Here is a 17057-nt window from a genome sequence, read left to right as displayed (position 1 = left end):
GGAATCTGTTCTGCTTTTCCTAGAGGACAAGATTCATAGAATGAAGATTTTCTAAAGGATTGAGTACTAGGTAGATGTCTCGATTGAAGTAAATTTTTTAAGACAAGCTCGAAAGGGTGGCCTAGTCGACTATGCCATCTATCTTTAGTTGTCTTTGTTCCTAACTTAGTTGCAAAGCAATGCATCCTATTGGAGAAACTCTTGTTGCCAGCTAAAGGATATTGTCCATTTTCAGCTCGACCTTGGAACAAGATTTTGTTCTGTTTGACAAAGAAGTTACAGCCAGTTAGAATAAAATAACAATCATTATCCAAATAGAATTTGTTGATGGATAATAGATTGATAGATGCATAAGGGCAATGTAAGATATTTTTCAATTGAAAGGACTGTTTATCAAGGAGAAAGAAGTGTGTCTAGTATTTTGAATTGACAAACATGTGCCATTGCCAACTATGTTTGTGCCTTCGAAGGGTTGTTGAATAGTAAGATTTGTTGCATTACTGGTTATGTGTGCATTAGCCCCACTGTCAGCATATCAGATTTGGTTATCAAGTGTAGCATTTGTTTTAGCTGCCATAGCTACAAGTTATGTAGGAGGAATGCGACATTGATATGCATAATTGAACCTCTCATAGCAGTTAAGGGCAATGTGATTTGTTTTGTCACAAATCTGACAAGTAGGCCTATTTGATGGAGCACCTTGTGACTGAGAATTGTTCTGGGGTACAGAACTGGAGCCATGATTGTTGAATGCAGCTAGAGCTCGATTTGGTTTGTAATTATTATTTAGACCTGGCTTTTGGAACTAAGTTCGGCACTTTAGACTTGTTAGCAACAAATGCATAGTGAGTATCTGCAGAGTTTTGTTGCTGACTTTCTAGTAAGGCCTCAAAGCTAAGTAGTTCAGCTTGAAAATCTTCCAAGGTAAGATCATTATCTAAGTAGCAAGAGTATATGAGGTAATGAATGGAACGTAACTTACCTTGAGATCTCCTAGTAAGTGAGCAATAAGATCTTGATCATCCATTGGCTTGCCAGCTGCTGCTAATTGATCAGCGAGAGCTTTAGTTTCATCAATATAGGCAGTACTGGTTTTATTACCTTGAGAGAAAGTTTGAATCTGTCTCTTAAGTAATGCAACCCATGACCTTGAAGCAGATGCAAAGCGAGTATGAAAAGAATCCCAAGCCTGCTTAGCAGTCTTAATTCCATAAAGAGAAGCAATTTATTTCTCTGAAATGGAAGCAAGAGTCCAACTTTTAACACAATTGTCCTTCTGGAACCATATTGCATAAGATGGATTGGGTGCATCCTAAATGGTTTCTTCAGGAGCCTTAATTGTAACATCAATATGGCCAACAAGATCATTGCTATTAAGAAAGACCATGAACTGCATACTCCATGCCATAAAATTGGCACCGGTTAGCTTCTCAGTAACAGATTGAGAAGTGGTATGAATGTTTGGATTGGGGTGGGGCATACTTTCAGTGTTACTTGAATTGGAAGACATTAGGAAATATGGAAAGTTGCAAAAAGTAATGGATCAGGCGTGAGCCGTACGACTGACTGATACCATAGAAGATAAAACAAAAAATTTGATGGAGTAGGTTTTGATACCTTTCTCACTGAAAGAGTTTGTATATTTATAGAGCTGTATCAAGTAGTTTGTTACAAAATGAATTCAAATTTACAAGGATATATAAAACACTATCTTAACAAACTAATTCAAAATTCAAAAATCAATTGTTTACAATTCTATTTTCATAGTGCAGCAGACTCAGGATCTTCTGTTTTCTCTACATACTCACTCAGTCAAGCTAACACTAATCCCAAAAGCTTGAAATTGGGAGGGGGAGCAAGGATATCATTGGTAAATATCAAAAAGCAGAAGCAACTAATTAAATTCTCCTGTTGAATATTCGGTCAGCAAGATTTCTGTTGAATCTTCCACCCAAATTACAACAATATGATCAGCCAATATTTGACTGACATTTGAAAGTGGGCATGTATGCAGGTCACCCACAATACAGACACATATTCTAATATTCACCCACGATTTGTCCACCATTTTCATCTCATATTATTGCATTCTAACTTCATTGTTTATTTTAAGGCCATAATATTCTTCTTTCTATTTTTTATTTTGCAAACTCAATTGTTCACGTCATTGCACCAAAAATTCGATTCTGTGTAGGCCATGATCTCTAAAATGACTCCATCACGATTAAAAAAAAAATTGAACGATCATTTAATAAAATTTCAAATTTCAGTATCATGTTTGTGATCATGACATGATCAGTATGTATTATATATTGTTCTACACAAAAAGATTATCATTTAGTTCAAAATCGATTCCTCTTAATGCTTCTGATCTATTGATTTATGCATACTTTATATATATATATATATATATATATATATATATATATATATATATTCATGATTCTTTATCTGATGACCATTCCACTTATAATATTTATATGTTTTGAGATTCATCATTCTCGTTTGACTCTAGAAATTAGTGGTGCGAAACGAGTATATAATTAGCTTTAAGGGAGATGATGATCAGTTGATGTACTCTTAGGAAAATGATAAAAAATTAATCATACATGAGGAAATTTTAAGATTTATTAATTATATATCTATAGCAACTTCGAGGTTTGCTCACTTCAGAAATTAGAAAGAATAATAATATTAATACATACAATTTCTCTCCTCTTGTCCTGGCCTTGCTTTGAAAAAAAGAAAAGAAAAGTCTCAAAGAAATGAGGGAAATATATACATAAGACATTATAAGAAATCAGGGCTTTTCCGGCCAGTGCTTAAAATCGTCGCAAAAACTTTCAAAAATCGCCGCAAGAGCTAAAATAACTTGTCAATTACATGAATTATTAAGACATAAATGTAAATAATAAAATCTACTTTTTTCTTATCAATTTAAACTTTTGAGACAAGTAATAATTTAGCAGTATTAGAGCAAAGGTCAATTCGAATCTTAACTTTATTATCCATCAGGTTAATTAAATATTACACATGAAGGAAAGTGTTAAAAACATAAATATAAATAATAAAAATTCATATTTTTCCGTTAAGTTAAACTTTTGGGATAAATGATGATTTAACATGAATATTAATTATGATATATATTAATTACTATTAATTTATTAGTGCAATTTGTAGTGCAACTATATATAAGTAACTAGTTATAATGGTCTATATATATATATATATATATATATAGCTGTACGTACGTACGTACGTGGTACTATACATTAATCTATATATATATATACATCTTAATCCGTACTACATAATTTAAATCTTCACAACACTTTCCTAATTAATTAATTTGCAACCACATATGCACTAGCATTATAAAGATAAGATCACCGTCTAATATTTTCATGCATTCGTGGCATCAGTATGGACACATGTATATGAAGTTAACATTCACGTGTCATATATGTGAAGTTAACATTTGTCGTGATGGCAAGGTCCAATGTAGCTTATGCTATATTAATTGGACCCTGCTTTACGACAAATGCATGAAGCTGACCTAAATTAATTAGGATAGTTAGGATCATGCTAAAAAGTGGATTTTTTTAGAAGTGTAACAAACACAGAAAGATCAAAATAAATTTATAAATTGACATGGGTTCATATGATCCATTAGATCTATTTTATAATAAAAGTAATTTTACAATCTGAAATACTATATTAAGTTACGTCAGCTTGTAGGTTTATTTTTTATGCATGTTTTGTAGCCACCCGGCAACGATGATGCTCATATACTTGTAAGGGTGGAAGAAAGGGCGATGGGGTGGCTATGTCACCTTCGATATCAAAGTCAGAACTTTCCATGAAGAACAAGGTAAGTAAGAAGTTATGGAAAGTTAGAGAGAGTGATCGAGAGTGCATAACTCCTTTCTCGCTGCCAGCCTTCCTTTATTTATAGCCTATTCCTCATAGTATCCTTCTGTTGCTGCAATGAGTGTATTTTTTTCGAGCGGTATGACGTTGCATTTAATGCATCTGCTCCTATCAGCTACAGGAGTCCGACCTCGGGGCTAGTCACAACTCCAAGCTGCATTCAATGTAACCTATCTTACAGGAGACAGGATATAGGTCTGTCTGTTTCTCATTAATGCGTTGTGATTGGAGGAACTGTCGGTTGCCTTCCCCCTTCTTGGGTCCTTGGGTTCGCCTGGGCCTCCCCCCTTGCCATTCCTTGGTTTTCCCTACTATGGATCTTGGGCCTTGGTGCTCGTGCGAAACTTGAGCCCGGCATGGCTGGGTACAAAACTCTCTTTTTATTTACTTTTGTGTAATTTTTTTTATTTATTTTTTACTTGATTTGTGATTAAAATACCAGAGTCCAATAATAAATTTACAATTTTATTATTGTTGAGTTGTAATATTGGTATCTCAATATGCTTATGTTTTTATTGTTGTGATTGTAATTTTGAGACTATGCTCATATTTGTTATTGTAGAGTTTATAATATTATTTTTATTATAGGTTAAAATTTGTTATTTTTTGTTACTAGGTAGTCTTATTATTTTTTCTTTAGATATTATGGTTAATAAGAGCACTAGTAGTGGGCACAAAGTCAAAATTTGGCCAAAATTTAACTAAATTACACAAAAAAGGACTATAATGGGCTCAACAAATGAACAATAATTTTAACTTTTAATATTTTCATTGGCCAAATTTGTTGAGCCCTAGTTGCTGGCCAAAACAATATTTTGGTGTAAAAAATTATCCTCCTGCGTGCTATATCTTTTGCGGTTTCACTTGAAGGACAATTTCATTTCGTGTTTTTCATTCGCTTTGGTCTTCTCCCTCACTCCTGAGCTACACGACCAATTTTCACAGAGACACGTGAGGCATACAGCAGGTAAATCTGGTCTTTTCCCTCACTTACATGTCACCCACGATTTCATTCCTTTATTTTCATCTTCATCTTCGAATACAAGTAAACCCACATCCTTGTAGGTGACCCACGAAGTAGTGCTCTTACCAACAGCTGAACCATTTCGCCCAAATCCCACGTTGTCTTCGTCTGCCACTGTCGCAGCCCATCGCCTCTATCTCTTTGTTTATTTTTTTTTTCCAGAAAATGGAATGTGGATGAGGTTTTTTTTTTTTTTTTTGGAATGTGGAAATGATATGGTTTGTAATGTTTGGGCCCTTTTTTTTTTTTTTTCTGGAATTTGGTCTCTTTTTGTGAAAAGTATAGGCAAAAAAAGTAGAATTTTGGTAGTTGCTAGTCGGAGTAGAGTAGTTTTTGTCAAAATCAATATTTTAATACAATATTGATAGATTTGTTAAGCCTGTTATTTGATATTGTTGAAAAATGGCTAGCTAAATTTGTAAAAGTGAATTTCTTAGTCAAATTTTGGTCAAACTTTGTTGAGGCTACTACTAGTGCTCTAATAAATATAGATTTTAATTTTTATGTGAAATTATGTTAATCAGGTCAAATGGATTATACATGTTAGTTCAACTATTTACATGAAATGAGCTGAAATGAGTCGTGTTGTGTTGAGCTATTTCTAATTATTATTATTAAACAGGTCAAAATGAATAATACGACACGACCCGTTATTTAAATGAGTATGAATAGAGTTTGCAAGTGTGACATGTTTAGCTTAACAGGTCGGGGGATCACGTTCAAGTTGACCTATATAGCCAAATATCTATAACTCGACACAACATGAACACCCGTAAACATGAATTGCAACTCCTACCATCTTCATACTCGAATTAGAGAGAACCAAACACATTTACACCAAGGGGTACGTAACCCATCTAATTTGCTCCAATTTGTAGCTCACTGCTATTTAGCCAAGCCGTGCATACACTACAACAAAATCACTCTTTAGGGACGAAAATTTTCATCCCAAAAGATTTCAGTTTTGTCTCTAAAAGTGTTTTGAGACGAATTTTTTTCGTCTCTAATTTGTCTCAAAAAGCCCGTCTCAAAAAGTTTTTTGAGATGAAATTTTGATTTCATCCCAAAAGGTAGTTTTTGAGACGAAATTGATCATTTCCGTTCAAATGGATTTTTTTTAGACGAAACAAATTTCGTCTTTAGTAATTGTTCGAATGCCAAAAATACCGTTCGAATGTACAAACAATAACTTTTTTCGGTGACCTCTTATAGCAGGAAAAAGTCATTTACAAAAATAAAAAAAGAAAAAAAAATTGTACTAAACCATCACTGAGGTGTCTTTTATAAGACATACACAAAATAAAAAGCGTATTCATTCAGTCTTCTTTGTGAACCATTACAAAGCTTGAATTAATTCTGATGCAATCCATGTGCAACATGATGAACCCATCGTGGAGGAGGTGAGTCCAAGTGAGGTGAATAAATCTAAAAGAAAAGTATGTATCAATAATTCAGAGGTTAGGGGTCACTAAGCAAAACACTTCTTTTCACAACTTTCTAATTGATCAACAAATTATCAACTAGATTTTGTATAATCTAACAAATGGTTGAAACTAAAAGCAGGAGATCAAGAGATAAACTCCAACTCACATAGCCAAGAAGCGTAGAGATGACTAAGCCAACTTAAGCTAGCAAGTTAGTGTTGCATCATGCTCCCCTGTATACCTGAAGATCTGAATCAGCCATTGAAATGTTAATGGATAACACAACAGACTAAACCAATTGCCACATCTATATATATAACGCAGCTGGCACATGCGGCTTATTATATTATATGCAGCATATATTTACTAAAATAGAGATGTCATTGAGCTTTAATTTGGTCTCAGTTGAGCCATTTACTAACTTAAAAAAAACATACAAACAACAACAAAAATGCAAATCATTGGATATGCAAGGAATGGTTGTACTAAAATTGTTGTAGTGGCTAATGGCCATTGTTATAAGTAATAACAAGAATGTATGTTCTGTTTCAAACAAACAAAAACAAGAAATTCCTAACTGATCAACTATACCTAGAAAAATTGATCAACCATACCTAGAAAATATTGAGTATAAAATATCATAGATATCATGAAGACCCTAAGCAAATTAATTGCACCATATATTGATAATCAAATTATAATTAAATTATTTCATCTAATTGCACCAATTCAAGCAAAACATACTACTTTCATTTAATTTCAGGCCACTGAATTATATCAACCCCACACTAGTAATAATTATATAATCCAACAACAACTCTAATTTCAAAACAACAACTCAAAGTGATTAATAAACAAACTATTGAAAGCCTTTATAGATTTGGCTTCAAATAAACAACTAAGCTAGGAAAAGGGGCACAATTGTACATATAGGAATTCATAAAATAAACAATTATGGAAGAAGAGCTTTGTAGAGAAATGAAGATATGGAAACAAAGATCCAAGTCTTTCATATGATTTTATACTCATACAAACTAAAACATGTAGTCCCAACCACAATACTATCAAAAACACCTTCGGGGCAACTTAGTCACTACTCAAATTATTTCAGTTAACATAAAAGCTTTTCCTTGAGCCTTTTACTAACTTAAAAAAACATGTAAACAACAACAAAAATGCAAAATATTGGATATGCAAGGAATGGCTGTATTAATGTTCACTAGGCATGCTCTTGATGATTTCAAAATCACCTGAAAACCATCAAATATTGCAACAATTAGAACAAGTCAATTTAGTTTAGGACTGAAAAAATTTTAATAGCTCTGCTTTTGCTACATACCAAGATCAATAACGCTAAGACTACATACTCTGAAATTGCAAATCATCAAGTTCAACTCTGGGCAACCACATTATTGACCTCCAAGTGGCATCGTTGTTATTCATCAAGCTAGGATAAAAAAAATTTAGAATTGGAACTTCAAGATGGTATAGATTTCTCTAAATTATAAAAAGAAAAGCTAAAATACACACTACTCCACCAGATTAATAATGTGATGAATAAGAATTTTTTTTTCTTTTTGAAGTGGAACCTCACTTAAGCAAGGAAGCCCTTCAAAAACCTTTAGAGAGAAATCCCGCATGAAACCCCACCAACTACAACCATGTATAGATAAGGTAATCCGAGGGAACTCCTAGTACAAAATCAAAATTAATAACTAGTTTGAAGATACTATCAAATATAGGAGGCTTAAAGAGATTTCATGTAATACTAGGATTTTCTAGAAAAATTGGTTAAGGCAGTAGATGACGTTTCTTGAAAAGGTAAAGTTCCTATTTTTTTTAACATAGGGTTCAAAAACATACCATATGGTCTTCCTTTGCTACCGATGATTTCAGATCAAACCGTAAGCACAAAAATCCCCAAATCCATGCATTGCCGAGCATACTCCTCTCATTCTAAGCCTTAAAATCCAGAATTTATAACTGAAAAACACAAGAAATTCACAAAAGCAAAGCAATAACTTTTGTTTTGAGCGAGAAATAAAAGAAAATGATAGAAGGAACAAAGCCTACTGCAGGTGACTTGGTGAACGCGGACGATGGTGGTGGCGCAAGGAACCACTGGCAATAACAAAGTAGCCCATAAGCACAAAAATCTCCAAATCCATGCATAGCCGGCCGAGCATACTCCTCTCATGCTAAGCCCTAAAATCCAAAATTTATAACTGAAAAACACAAGAAATTTACAAAAGCAAAGCAATAACTTCTGTTTTGAGGGAGAAATAGAAGAAAGTGATAGAAAGAACAAAGCTTACCGCAGGTGACATGGTGAACGCGGACTATGTTGGTGGCGCAAGGAGACAATGGCAATAACAGAGTAGACCGAGACACAGAGAGTGAGAGTGAGAGAGAAGAGAGAAATAAGAAAGTGGCATGGGAGAATGAGAGAAAGGAGGAAAGCTTACTTTAGTGGTTGGCCGGATGTTGGAGACGAAGGTGGTGACTAGAGGCTAGAGCATCGGCGATGACAATAGAGAGGGAGGAAAATGGAGAGCGGGAGAACAAGAGTGAAAAACAAAGGAAGGAGGGAATAACTTGTTTTATTAGGGATTGATTTTCGCGGTGTTATTTGAGAAATTTACGTTCGAATTATGTTCGAACAACAAAAAGTTTGACTGCCACATTTTTCAGAGCAAATATTTTTATGGACGAACTATTTCGTCTTTAGATACTACCGTTCGAACTATAAAGTGGTAGTTCGAACTATTCTTTTAATAATTACAGTTTTTGAGACGATGTTTACGTTTTGTCTCAAAAAATTACTTTTAGAGACGAAAAAAATTTGTCTCTAAAAAATTTTGTCTCTAAAAATCAAAGTTGTTGTAGTGATAGGCGTCTCCCTTTACCATACAATATATATCGAGAATATGTTGGTGATATATTGTTGGATGCAAATATGGTTAGAACAATTATATTTCCAAACTGATGTATAGAGCATATTTAGTAAAATAATTATATTGTATAATTTGATTTAAAAGATAAATTTAAAAATTATCTGAATCTAACAAATTAAATTTTACTATTTAAATGATATGAATGTTATGCTATACACACCAACTTAAAAATAAAATAACTCATATGACGTATCACGTTTAAATGAACTATTTTGGATTAATATTTTGAGTACAAATTAACCAATCTATTTGGATGCATCGGCCATGTGCGGGATCAAAGATTCAAAAGCTAGCTGTTTTTTTTTTTTTTTTTTTTTTCCTAAGCAAGCAAATGAACTTCATTAATATTAGAAAAGATGATACATGAAAAGGGGGTGAGGATCCCCAACAAATATTCCATTACAATAATAATAGTGCAAAGGTGGTGAAAAAAAAGGAAAAAAAAAAGGTTTTGGTACCAATTTCTTGGTCTCTACCCTTACCCTACAAAGAGGGTTCTGTCTTAAAAGACAGTCTATTGGTAAGCCACCGCTGGAGGCGGTGTAAGCGGGTGCACTGCAGTCAGTTGTCTTGAGATATTTTTTGGATAGACCCTTAGTCCATTTTTCAAGATCATCGGTTAGAGAAAATGATAACATAGTAGGAAAATCGATATCGGAATGACAGATCTGCGGTGGAACAAAAGTCTTCCCATGCCTCTATATTGGCGCGTGTGGGCCACGCGCTGGTGGTTTGAAGGTTAGGTGGGTCTGATCTGAAAGATCGGGAGGTGGGGGATCCACTAGTACCACGTGTGTTGCTGGCAGAGGTGTCAAGATGAGGTGGCGTGTGAAGCCCACACACGGAAACAAGCCGCTCATGTGGGCCACGCGACGACCTTTTTGGTGCAATTCCGTGTCATCCCGGTAGATGGGCGGCTAAGGAGTGGCGTGGTGGGGCACATGTTGACTGATGGTGGCCAGAGTGTGATAAATCTGAGAAAAAATGAAACAGTAGGAGGAAGAGGGAAAAAAAACTACCATAAAAGCATATTCACACCTAGGTAGCGGAAATGAAAAGGAACATGAGTGTTTGTCATGTTCTCTCTTTCTCTCCTTTTCTTTTCCTTTCTTTTGAGAATATGTTGTATATACAATAATTAATGTATAGGACTAGAAATTATATAGCCTATAGGTATGAAATAAAAATGTACGTACATGAGTACTTTAAACTATATATTCCCAGTTAATATTTGGGTAGCAAACTTCTTTACATGTGTACGAACTCTCCCATGCATATATATATAAAAAATTCTATTTATCATCCTCACACATCATATACTATACTTTTTATTTTTATTTTTTTCTCTTATAAAACGTGTGGTATATAAATGATGAGTAGAATAATTCAATAAGTTTAAGAAGAATAAAAAAAAATTTAAAAAGTTTAAAAAAAAAATATAGTGTATGGTGTGTAAAAATGATGAGTAGTACTAAAACTCTATATATATACCTCAAATTAAAAAATATGTCCTGTTGCTTTCTCTTTTCGTTATTTTTTTCATTTCTTATAAGAATATTATCGTTTCGAGTCTTTTAAAATAATTTACATTATTTCATATAATACGATTATTGCATTATGGTCCGAAACTTAGGCTCGGTTTGGATTGTAAGATGGTATCGTTTCATCTCATATCAACATCAAAACATCATAAATATAAATAATTTAATTTTAAATTTTTAACTTTTTTATCTAATCATTATTATTTTTTCAAACTTCCAAACAAAACATAAAAAACAATTCAACATTTTTAAATACCAAAATAAAAATAATATTAAAAAATATAATTCTAACAATATTTTAACTTTATAATATTTTTATTTAATTTTTTTCCTTCATTTTCAAAACTTTATAAAACATCTTAATTCAAATTATTTTATTACTATTCATAAACTAGATCATTATTATTTATAAATTTTCCATCTCAACAACCAAACAAGACAGTACTACCATTATACCATACCATGCAACTTCTTTTGATGTACCCAGCACCCATGCATGCAATCCATTTTAGAGATAAAAAAAGAAAAATCAATAATTAAAAAGATAACGTACGAAAGGAAAAGGGATTATGCTTGCTAGGGCCAAGATCAATATTTAATAATCCTTTTGACTAGTCATAAAAAAATAATTCATCACAGCTAGTTAGGGCTGCATGCACAGATATAAAAAGAGTGAATAACACGGACAATCGAACCTAGCTAATTCCCTTTTTTTAAAAAAAAAAAAAAAAAGAAAAAACAAAGAACCTAGCTAATTAAAGTTTGTCAGTTTTGAAAATTTGAAAGCATCGTATTGCTTGTATACATGATGACCTTTTACATAAAGTACTACTGAAACGTACGTATTAATGGATATTTCAAATTACAAGCATTCTTAAATGACCAAAAATGGAGGTTTTTTTTCTGATCTTCTCTCAAGATCGAATAAACAATATATATATATATATATATATATATAATATTATACACGACCAATTACTCAATCAGCTAGCTAGTGACGTCGTATTGAAAACTTGAGTTGTCTCATGATGATCTAGACGTGCGTCACCAGTTTAGCCAGCATATATTTGAATCTCAATAACAAATAGGGTAGTGATAGTGTCACGCCCAGCTTTGATCTCTGTGTGTCTGTCTATTGGTACAAATTTTATTATTATTTTTTTTTATATTTTTTAAACATATTTAAATATTTTTTTAAAAAAAAATATATTAATATATTAATAATTATTTGTTTAATTAGTAAATAAAAAAATTAAAAACATGAACGATTAAAATGAAGTGACAAAACGAGATAGTATAGAAGAAGCATTATTCAAATAAAATAAGCGAAAAGCAAATCCAGCAGATAATTATAAGAAATCCTATTCTTTAGCTAATTAAATATTATCCTTCTTAACCACACTATTTATTAATTAAATAAATTTAGGGGTTTTCCCAGAAACATGCAGATGATCGTACGTCACTGATAGATGCCTAATCACGTTGGATTTCCCGATAAAATTTTCAAAGATTTTAATTTTATTTATTTTTTTATAGGAAAGTTGGAAGTTTCGAATCCAGTTTTTTTATTTTAAAAAATAAGCCTATCATAAGCTCTTAGCCGCAAAGATTTTAATGAATTAAATACCCCGGCCTAGCCTGATCATTCATGGACGTACAAAATATGAAAGCGAAGGGCTTGATGTGCATTCGATCGACCCCCTATCGACATGAAGAGAGTTCATGTTCGACGCATGCAAACTTTTTGTTTGTCCCACTTCCAACAGTTTTTTTTTTAAGCTATCTATTTTTTACGGCAAGGTCGGAAATGAGCTTGTTCTAATTAATTAACAGTACTACAAAAAAAATTATTTTTTTGTCTCATTTTTCTTGTAGTAGAAGTACTTTCATGAAAAATGTCAGTCGTGCAAAACAATTGCTTATTGTCGTAATATACATGAGACATACTTTTCATAAAGTAGCCAAGTTAATTATCTATATTTATACGCCTATCATTATTGTGACATGACACACGTACACATGATACATCACGCGCGGTTGAAGGCTATCGATTTATATTTAATTCAAGAAGATTATATTGAAAGTACTAAATAGATAGATCATCCTCATTATTTTATAAGAGGCCGGACACTTTCTAATTGACAGACCAAGTAGAATTTAATTATTTAAGATGAATGGTACGTCTATTCATCTAGTACTGTAAATTAATAGAGATGATGCAATTCAAGATGAAAAACAACAATACTTCTATTATTATTATTATTATTGCTAATTTAGTTCGCTTTTGATCACCAATATTGATGAGTATGATCGAAGTTTTACCAGGACAAAATTGAAAACAAATTATATATATTCGATGGAAAAGATGATCATCATCATGTCACATATATGCATCGTGTAGCAAACTAATTTTCTACAATCTTACACGTACGTACGTAAGTGATTAATTAATTAATTCGGTGCTTAAAATCATTAGTGAATTCGGTAGTACTACAATACTATAAGTACTAACGATCTATTCATAATTTATACCTACCTATCATTGTACATGTACGTTGCACTTAATTAATAGTCCTGATCAAGATATATAATGGGTCAATTAATGAGGTAATTTTAATACATTAATTTGTTGAGATAAAGACACGAAAAGAATCTACATCTCATGTGTATATATATATATATACGATCGTCATGAGTTTCCACCAGGCCGGATTAAAATAAACAACAGGCCAGAATCTTCAATATATATGATCATGAGCAGGGAAAAAAGGATTCCATATCGAAGAATATTATATTAAATCAACAGACAAAATCATGTGTGTTATTTAATGTGGGTTGATGCTATATATACTCGTAGAACGTTTCATTAATTAATGTAAATCTGATTAACATCACCACGCATATATCATTGGCAATTAACAAGAATACACATGCACATATATATATATATATATATGTTTAATTTGGTTTTTCCTATATATATATATATATATATATATATATATGATCTGCAAATAAATAAGCTGTTCGTTTATCCGGCCATGTCGTCTTAATATTGAAAGTAATTTAAGAGAGAGAGAGAAAAAAAAAGAGAGAGAACAGAAAAAGAAAAGAAAAGGGAGAAAGGAAAGAAGCACTGAAGCAGTAATTTTAAACTTTCATTGCTCTAACTTAATTAATACTGGGAGATTACACATACATAAACGTTTACTAAACAGGTAAATATATTTAAGTAGTACTGATGCTGATAGGAAATAATTAAACACAGCACATGACATTGACGCTAAATTAAGCCTGCAGCCTCATCCAAATGGCTGATCGCTAACAGAGACATGCGGAGGCGGCTTAATTAAGATATTTTTTTAAACGACCAGCTGCATATATTATATATATATATATATATGTTTTATATACAATATAGAAGTAATTCTGTGAATTGTGGCGTTTTGATTTCTTATAATCTGCGCCTTGGTTCCACTTTCACAGTAAGAGGGTTTGCCATCTCACACGAAAGCTTCAAGACCTCGCTGAGATCCACCGGGTTGTGATCCGATTGCACCCACTCAAATTCATTCAACAAAGTTGCCACCCAAAAGGTCACCGTTGTCAAACCCAATGCCTTTCCGGGGCATGTCCTACGACCCGATCCGAATGGTGCAAGCCTGAGGTCGGACCCCAGCACAGAGAACTCCACGTCAGTAGCATCATTGCACACGAACCTCTCTGGCATAAACTCTAGTGGGTCCGTCCACAGCTGTGGGTCCCTCGTTATTGCCCACATATTTACCATGGCTGTGGTCCCCGCAGGCACGTCATATCCATCGACTATAGTATCCGTGACCGAGAGCCGGGCCCACGATAGAAGTGGGCCTGGTGGGTGGAGCCTCAGAACTTCCTTCACGACCGCCGGCAGGTAAACCATTGATTGGATGTCTGATTCGTTCAACGGCCGCGATCTTCCGACGACCCTATCGAGCTCTTCATGCACTTTTAATTGGATGTGAGGGTGGAGTACCATTCTCGCTAGTATCCACTCTATCAAAACCGCCACAGTATCAGTTCCTCTGAATATCATCTCCTGTATTAATTAAGAAAACAGCATTAAGCAACTGATTATTAGCACTATTCAATAACAAGTACTATATGTGCGTGTCTTTAAGTGAGTGAAGCTTTACCTCCATATAGAAGCCACACTGTTTTAGCTTCTATAACATATGAACGTTTCTTTTCATATCATATCTTACACGCATGCCTTTCTTTTTCCTCAGCAAACATACATATTATTTTATAGGTAGGGAACAGAAAATATGCTGATAGAATTGAATACGAATGTTTGTTTTTGTAATAGGCCAGTGTTTTGCTTACCCAAAGCACGGCGACCATATCCTGGTCCGTTAATTTATCAGGCCCTTGAAGAGAGAGAAGAACATCCACAAAATCATGGTTTCTTTGGCCAGTTTGGGCTCTATGCTCTTGGATAATCCGGTTCACGAACTGGTTCACTTTAGGGGTCAGTTTGGAGCATCTGAACCTGATTTTCTGAAGGTCGAGCCCTGCAAGCCAAGGAAGGTGGTCCGACATGTTGAGCTTCCCCAGCAGCTCGTAACCTTCTTGCACAAGCTGACCCAGTACGTTGCTTTCGCTGTTCGATGGCTCGAGCTGATAGTTTCGTCCGAACACCGAGCACATCATGTTGTTAAGCGAAGCTCGCTTCAGTATCTGGCGGACAGAGAACTCTCGGCCGGGACGACATGCAATCTTGGATACCATTTGAGCTGCGATTTCGAACCTCTGAGACTCTGAAGCGTTGATTTGTTTGGGGCAGAAGAGATGAGTGGCAGCTATTCTCCTCAGTGTTCGCCAGTAAACTCCGTAAGGAGCGAAGCCAATAGCTCTGTTGAACATTAGGCTGTACGCAGACTCTTTCACCGGACGATCGGCGAAGACTGAGCTGTTGAGGATCTCTTTAGCTACATCGGGGTTGCATGTTATGATGAAGCGGGTTTCCCCAAGACTATATGCCATGAGCCGCTTAGCTCCAAGCAACTCGGCAGCTGCAGCGAGCTTGTGGTGAGCCAGGTTAGCCATAAGGTTCACGCTTCCCAGCACCGGGAACCCTCGTGGCCCTGGTATTTTCTTCGCTTTGGTCTTATTTGATATTTTCCACCAATATTTTCCCCATGCAGGACCTCCGGGGTAAGCCCAGTAGCACAAAGCCAAGGCCAGCCAAGCCATGCAGATAAAAACGAAAAGAAAAAGGTTGTTTGGGGAAGAGAAAGCTTTGCATTTGGAAGCGAGAGCCAAAACCCACAAGGTATCAACCTGTGTTTCCATGGTGGAAATTGGAGACAGAGATTTAAGACAGACCAAGAAATATGTGCGTGTTTCCTTATTTGGGTTAAACCATGAAGTGGTCGTTTGGTTTATATAGAGTGTCAAAGGGACGGTTCGGGATCTAAAGTGTAACCGTTAAAGTCACGGGTGAGTTACTGACCACATAACGGAAGAAAAAAAAAATTATGGCAATTATGGAAATAACGGCGTGCGCCGCCCTGGCCTTGTAACGGAAAGGAAGTGGTCTCGGGCCCCCACGCTTATTTAAAACGCGTGGTATATACCTTATCGCTTTGATGAGAGAATTAAAGACCAATATGAGGAGCCCTCCTAAGCTAATAAAATCTAAATTGGGTCCTTCAACTACCTTTATGAAAGCATCTAATCTCCATAAATATCCTCTTACTTCTTAAATAGATTTAAATATGTCCAATTGGACAAATCAGAAAATGACACTAACTCTTATGACAGTGACTATTTAAATAAGAGTAGTGTTATATGTACTTAAAGTTTTATTTACACTTTTATTTAATACTCATTTCATTAGTTTTTTTTTTTTGAAATTTAAATTTTGAAATTCAAATTTTATGATTTTCAACATATCAATAACTGACATGTAGATAAGGAAGTTTTTTATAAGTTTTTATTAAGTATATCTAGTATTTTCCTTAAATAAATAGGAAAATATATAAAGAATAAGAAGAAGAATAAGAAAAGAGGAAGGACTTAAGGAATGGTGATCATGGTCCATGTGACCATATGCTATATAGATAGCATGGATGAAACTAGAACTTTTACTTAGGCGGGTTAAATACAATCTTTAAATAAAATCTAAAAAAATGAGAATTTT

At 34.1% G+C, this 17057-nt stretch overlaps 1 protein-coding gene and 1 long non-coding RNA gene across 2 annotated transcripts; both read right to left on the bottom strand.

The window, feature by feature from the left end:
• Positions 1-6199: 6199 nt before the first annotated feature.
• Positions 6200-6847, bottom strand: LOC121235209. The gene is made up of 2 exons (XR_005934531.1): positions 6545-6847; positions 6200-6379 (listed from the first exon to the last, which is right to left on the bottom strand). It is a non-coding gene; the product is annotated as an uncharacterized LOC121235209 (long non-coding RNA).
• Positions 6848-14012: 7165 nt separating this feature from the next.
• Positions 14013-16284, bottom strand: LOC121235344 (cytochrome P450 78A3-like). Its single transcript, XM_041131693.1, has 2 exons — positions 15239-16284; positions 14013-14951 (listed from the first exon to the last, which is right to left on the bottom strand). Exons 1-2 carry the CDS (start codon positions 16205-16207, stop codon positions 14328-14330), a joined length of 1593 nt encoding a protein of 530 aa, XP_040987627.1. The 5' UTR covers positions 16208-16284; the 3' UTR covers positions 14013-14327.
• Between the last annotated feature and the right edge of the window lie 773 nt (positions 16285-17057).

This window comes from Juglans microcarpa x Juglans regia, chromosome 6D (assembly GCF_004785595.1).
Source record: "Juglans microcarpa x Juglans regia isolate MS1-56 chromosome 6D, Jm3101_v1.0, whole genome shotgun sequence".
Lineage (NCBI taxonomy): Eukaryota > Viridiplantae > Streptophyta > Magnoliopsida > Fagales > Juglandaceae > Juglans > Juglans microcarpa x Juglans regia.
This window is presented reverse-complemented; position numbering and strand designations above follow the sequence as displayed.

Excerpts from the sequence above, each read along its gene's own strand:
- LOC121235344 (XM_041131693.1), bottom strand. The coding sequence starts at position 16,207 with ATGGAAACACAGGTTGATACCTTGTGGGTTTTGGCTCTCGCTTCCAAA. Across the intron at positions 14,952-15,238 it reads ATATGGTCGCCGTGCTTTGG|GAGATGATATTCAGAGGAAC; the intron begins GTAAGCAAAACA and ends TAATTAATACAG.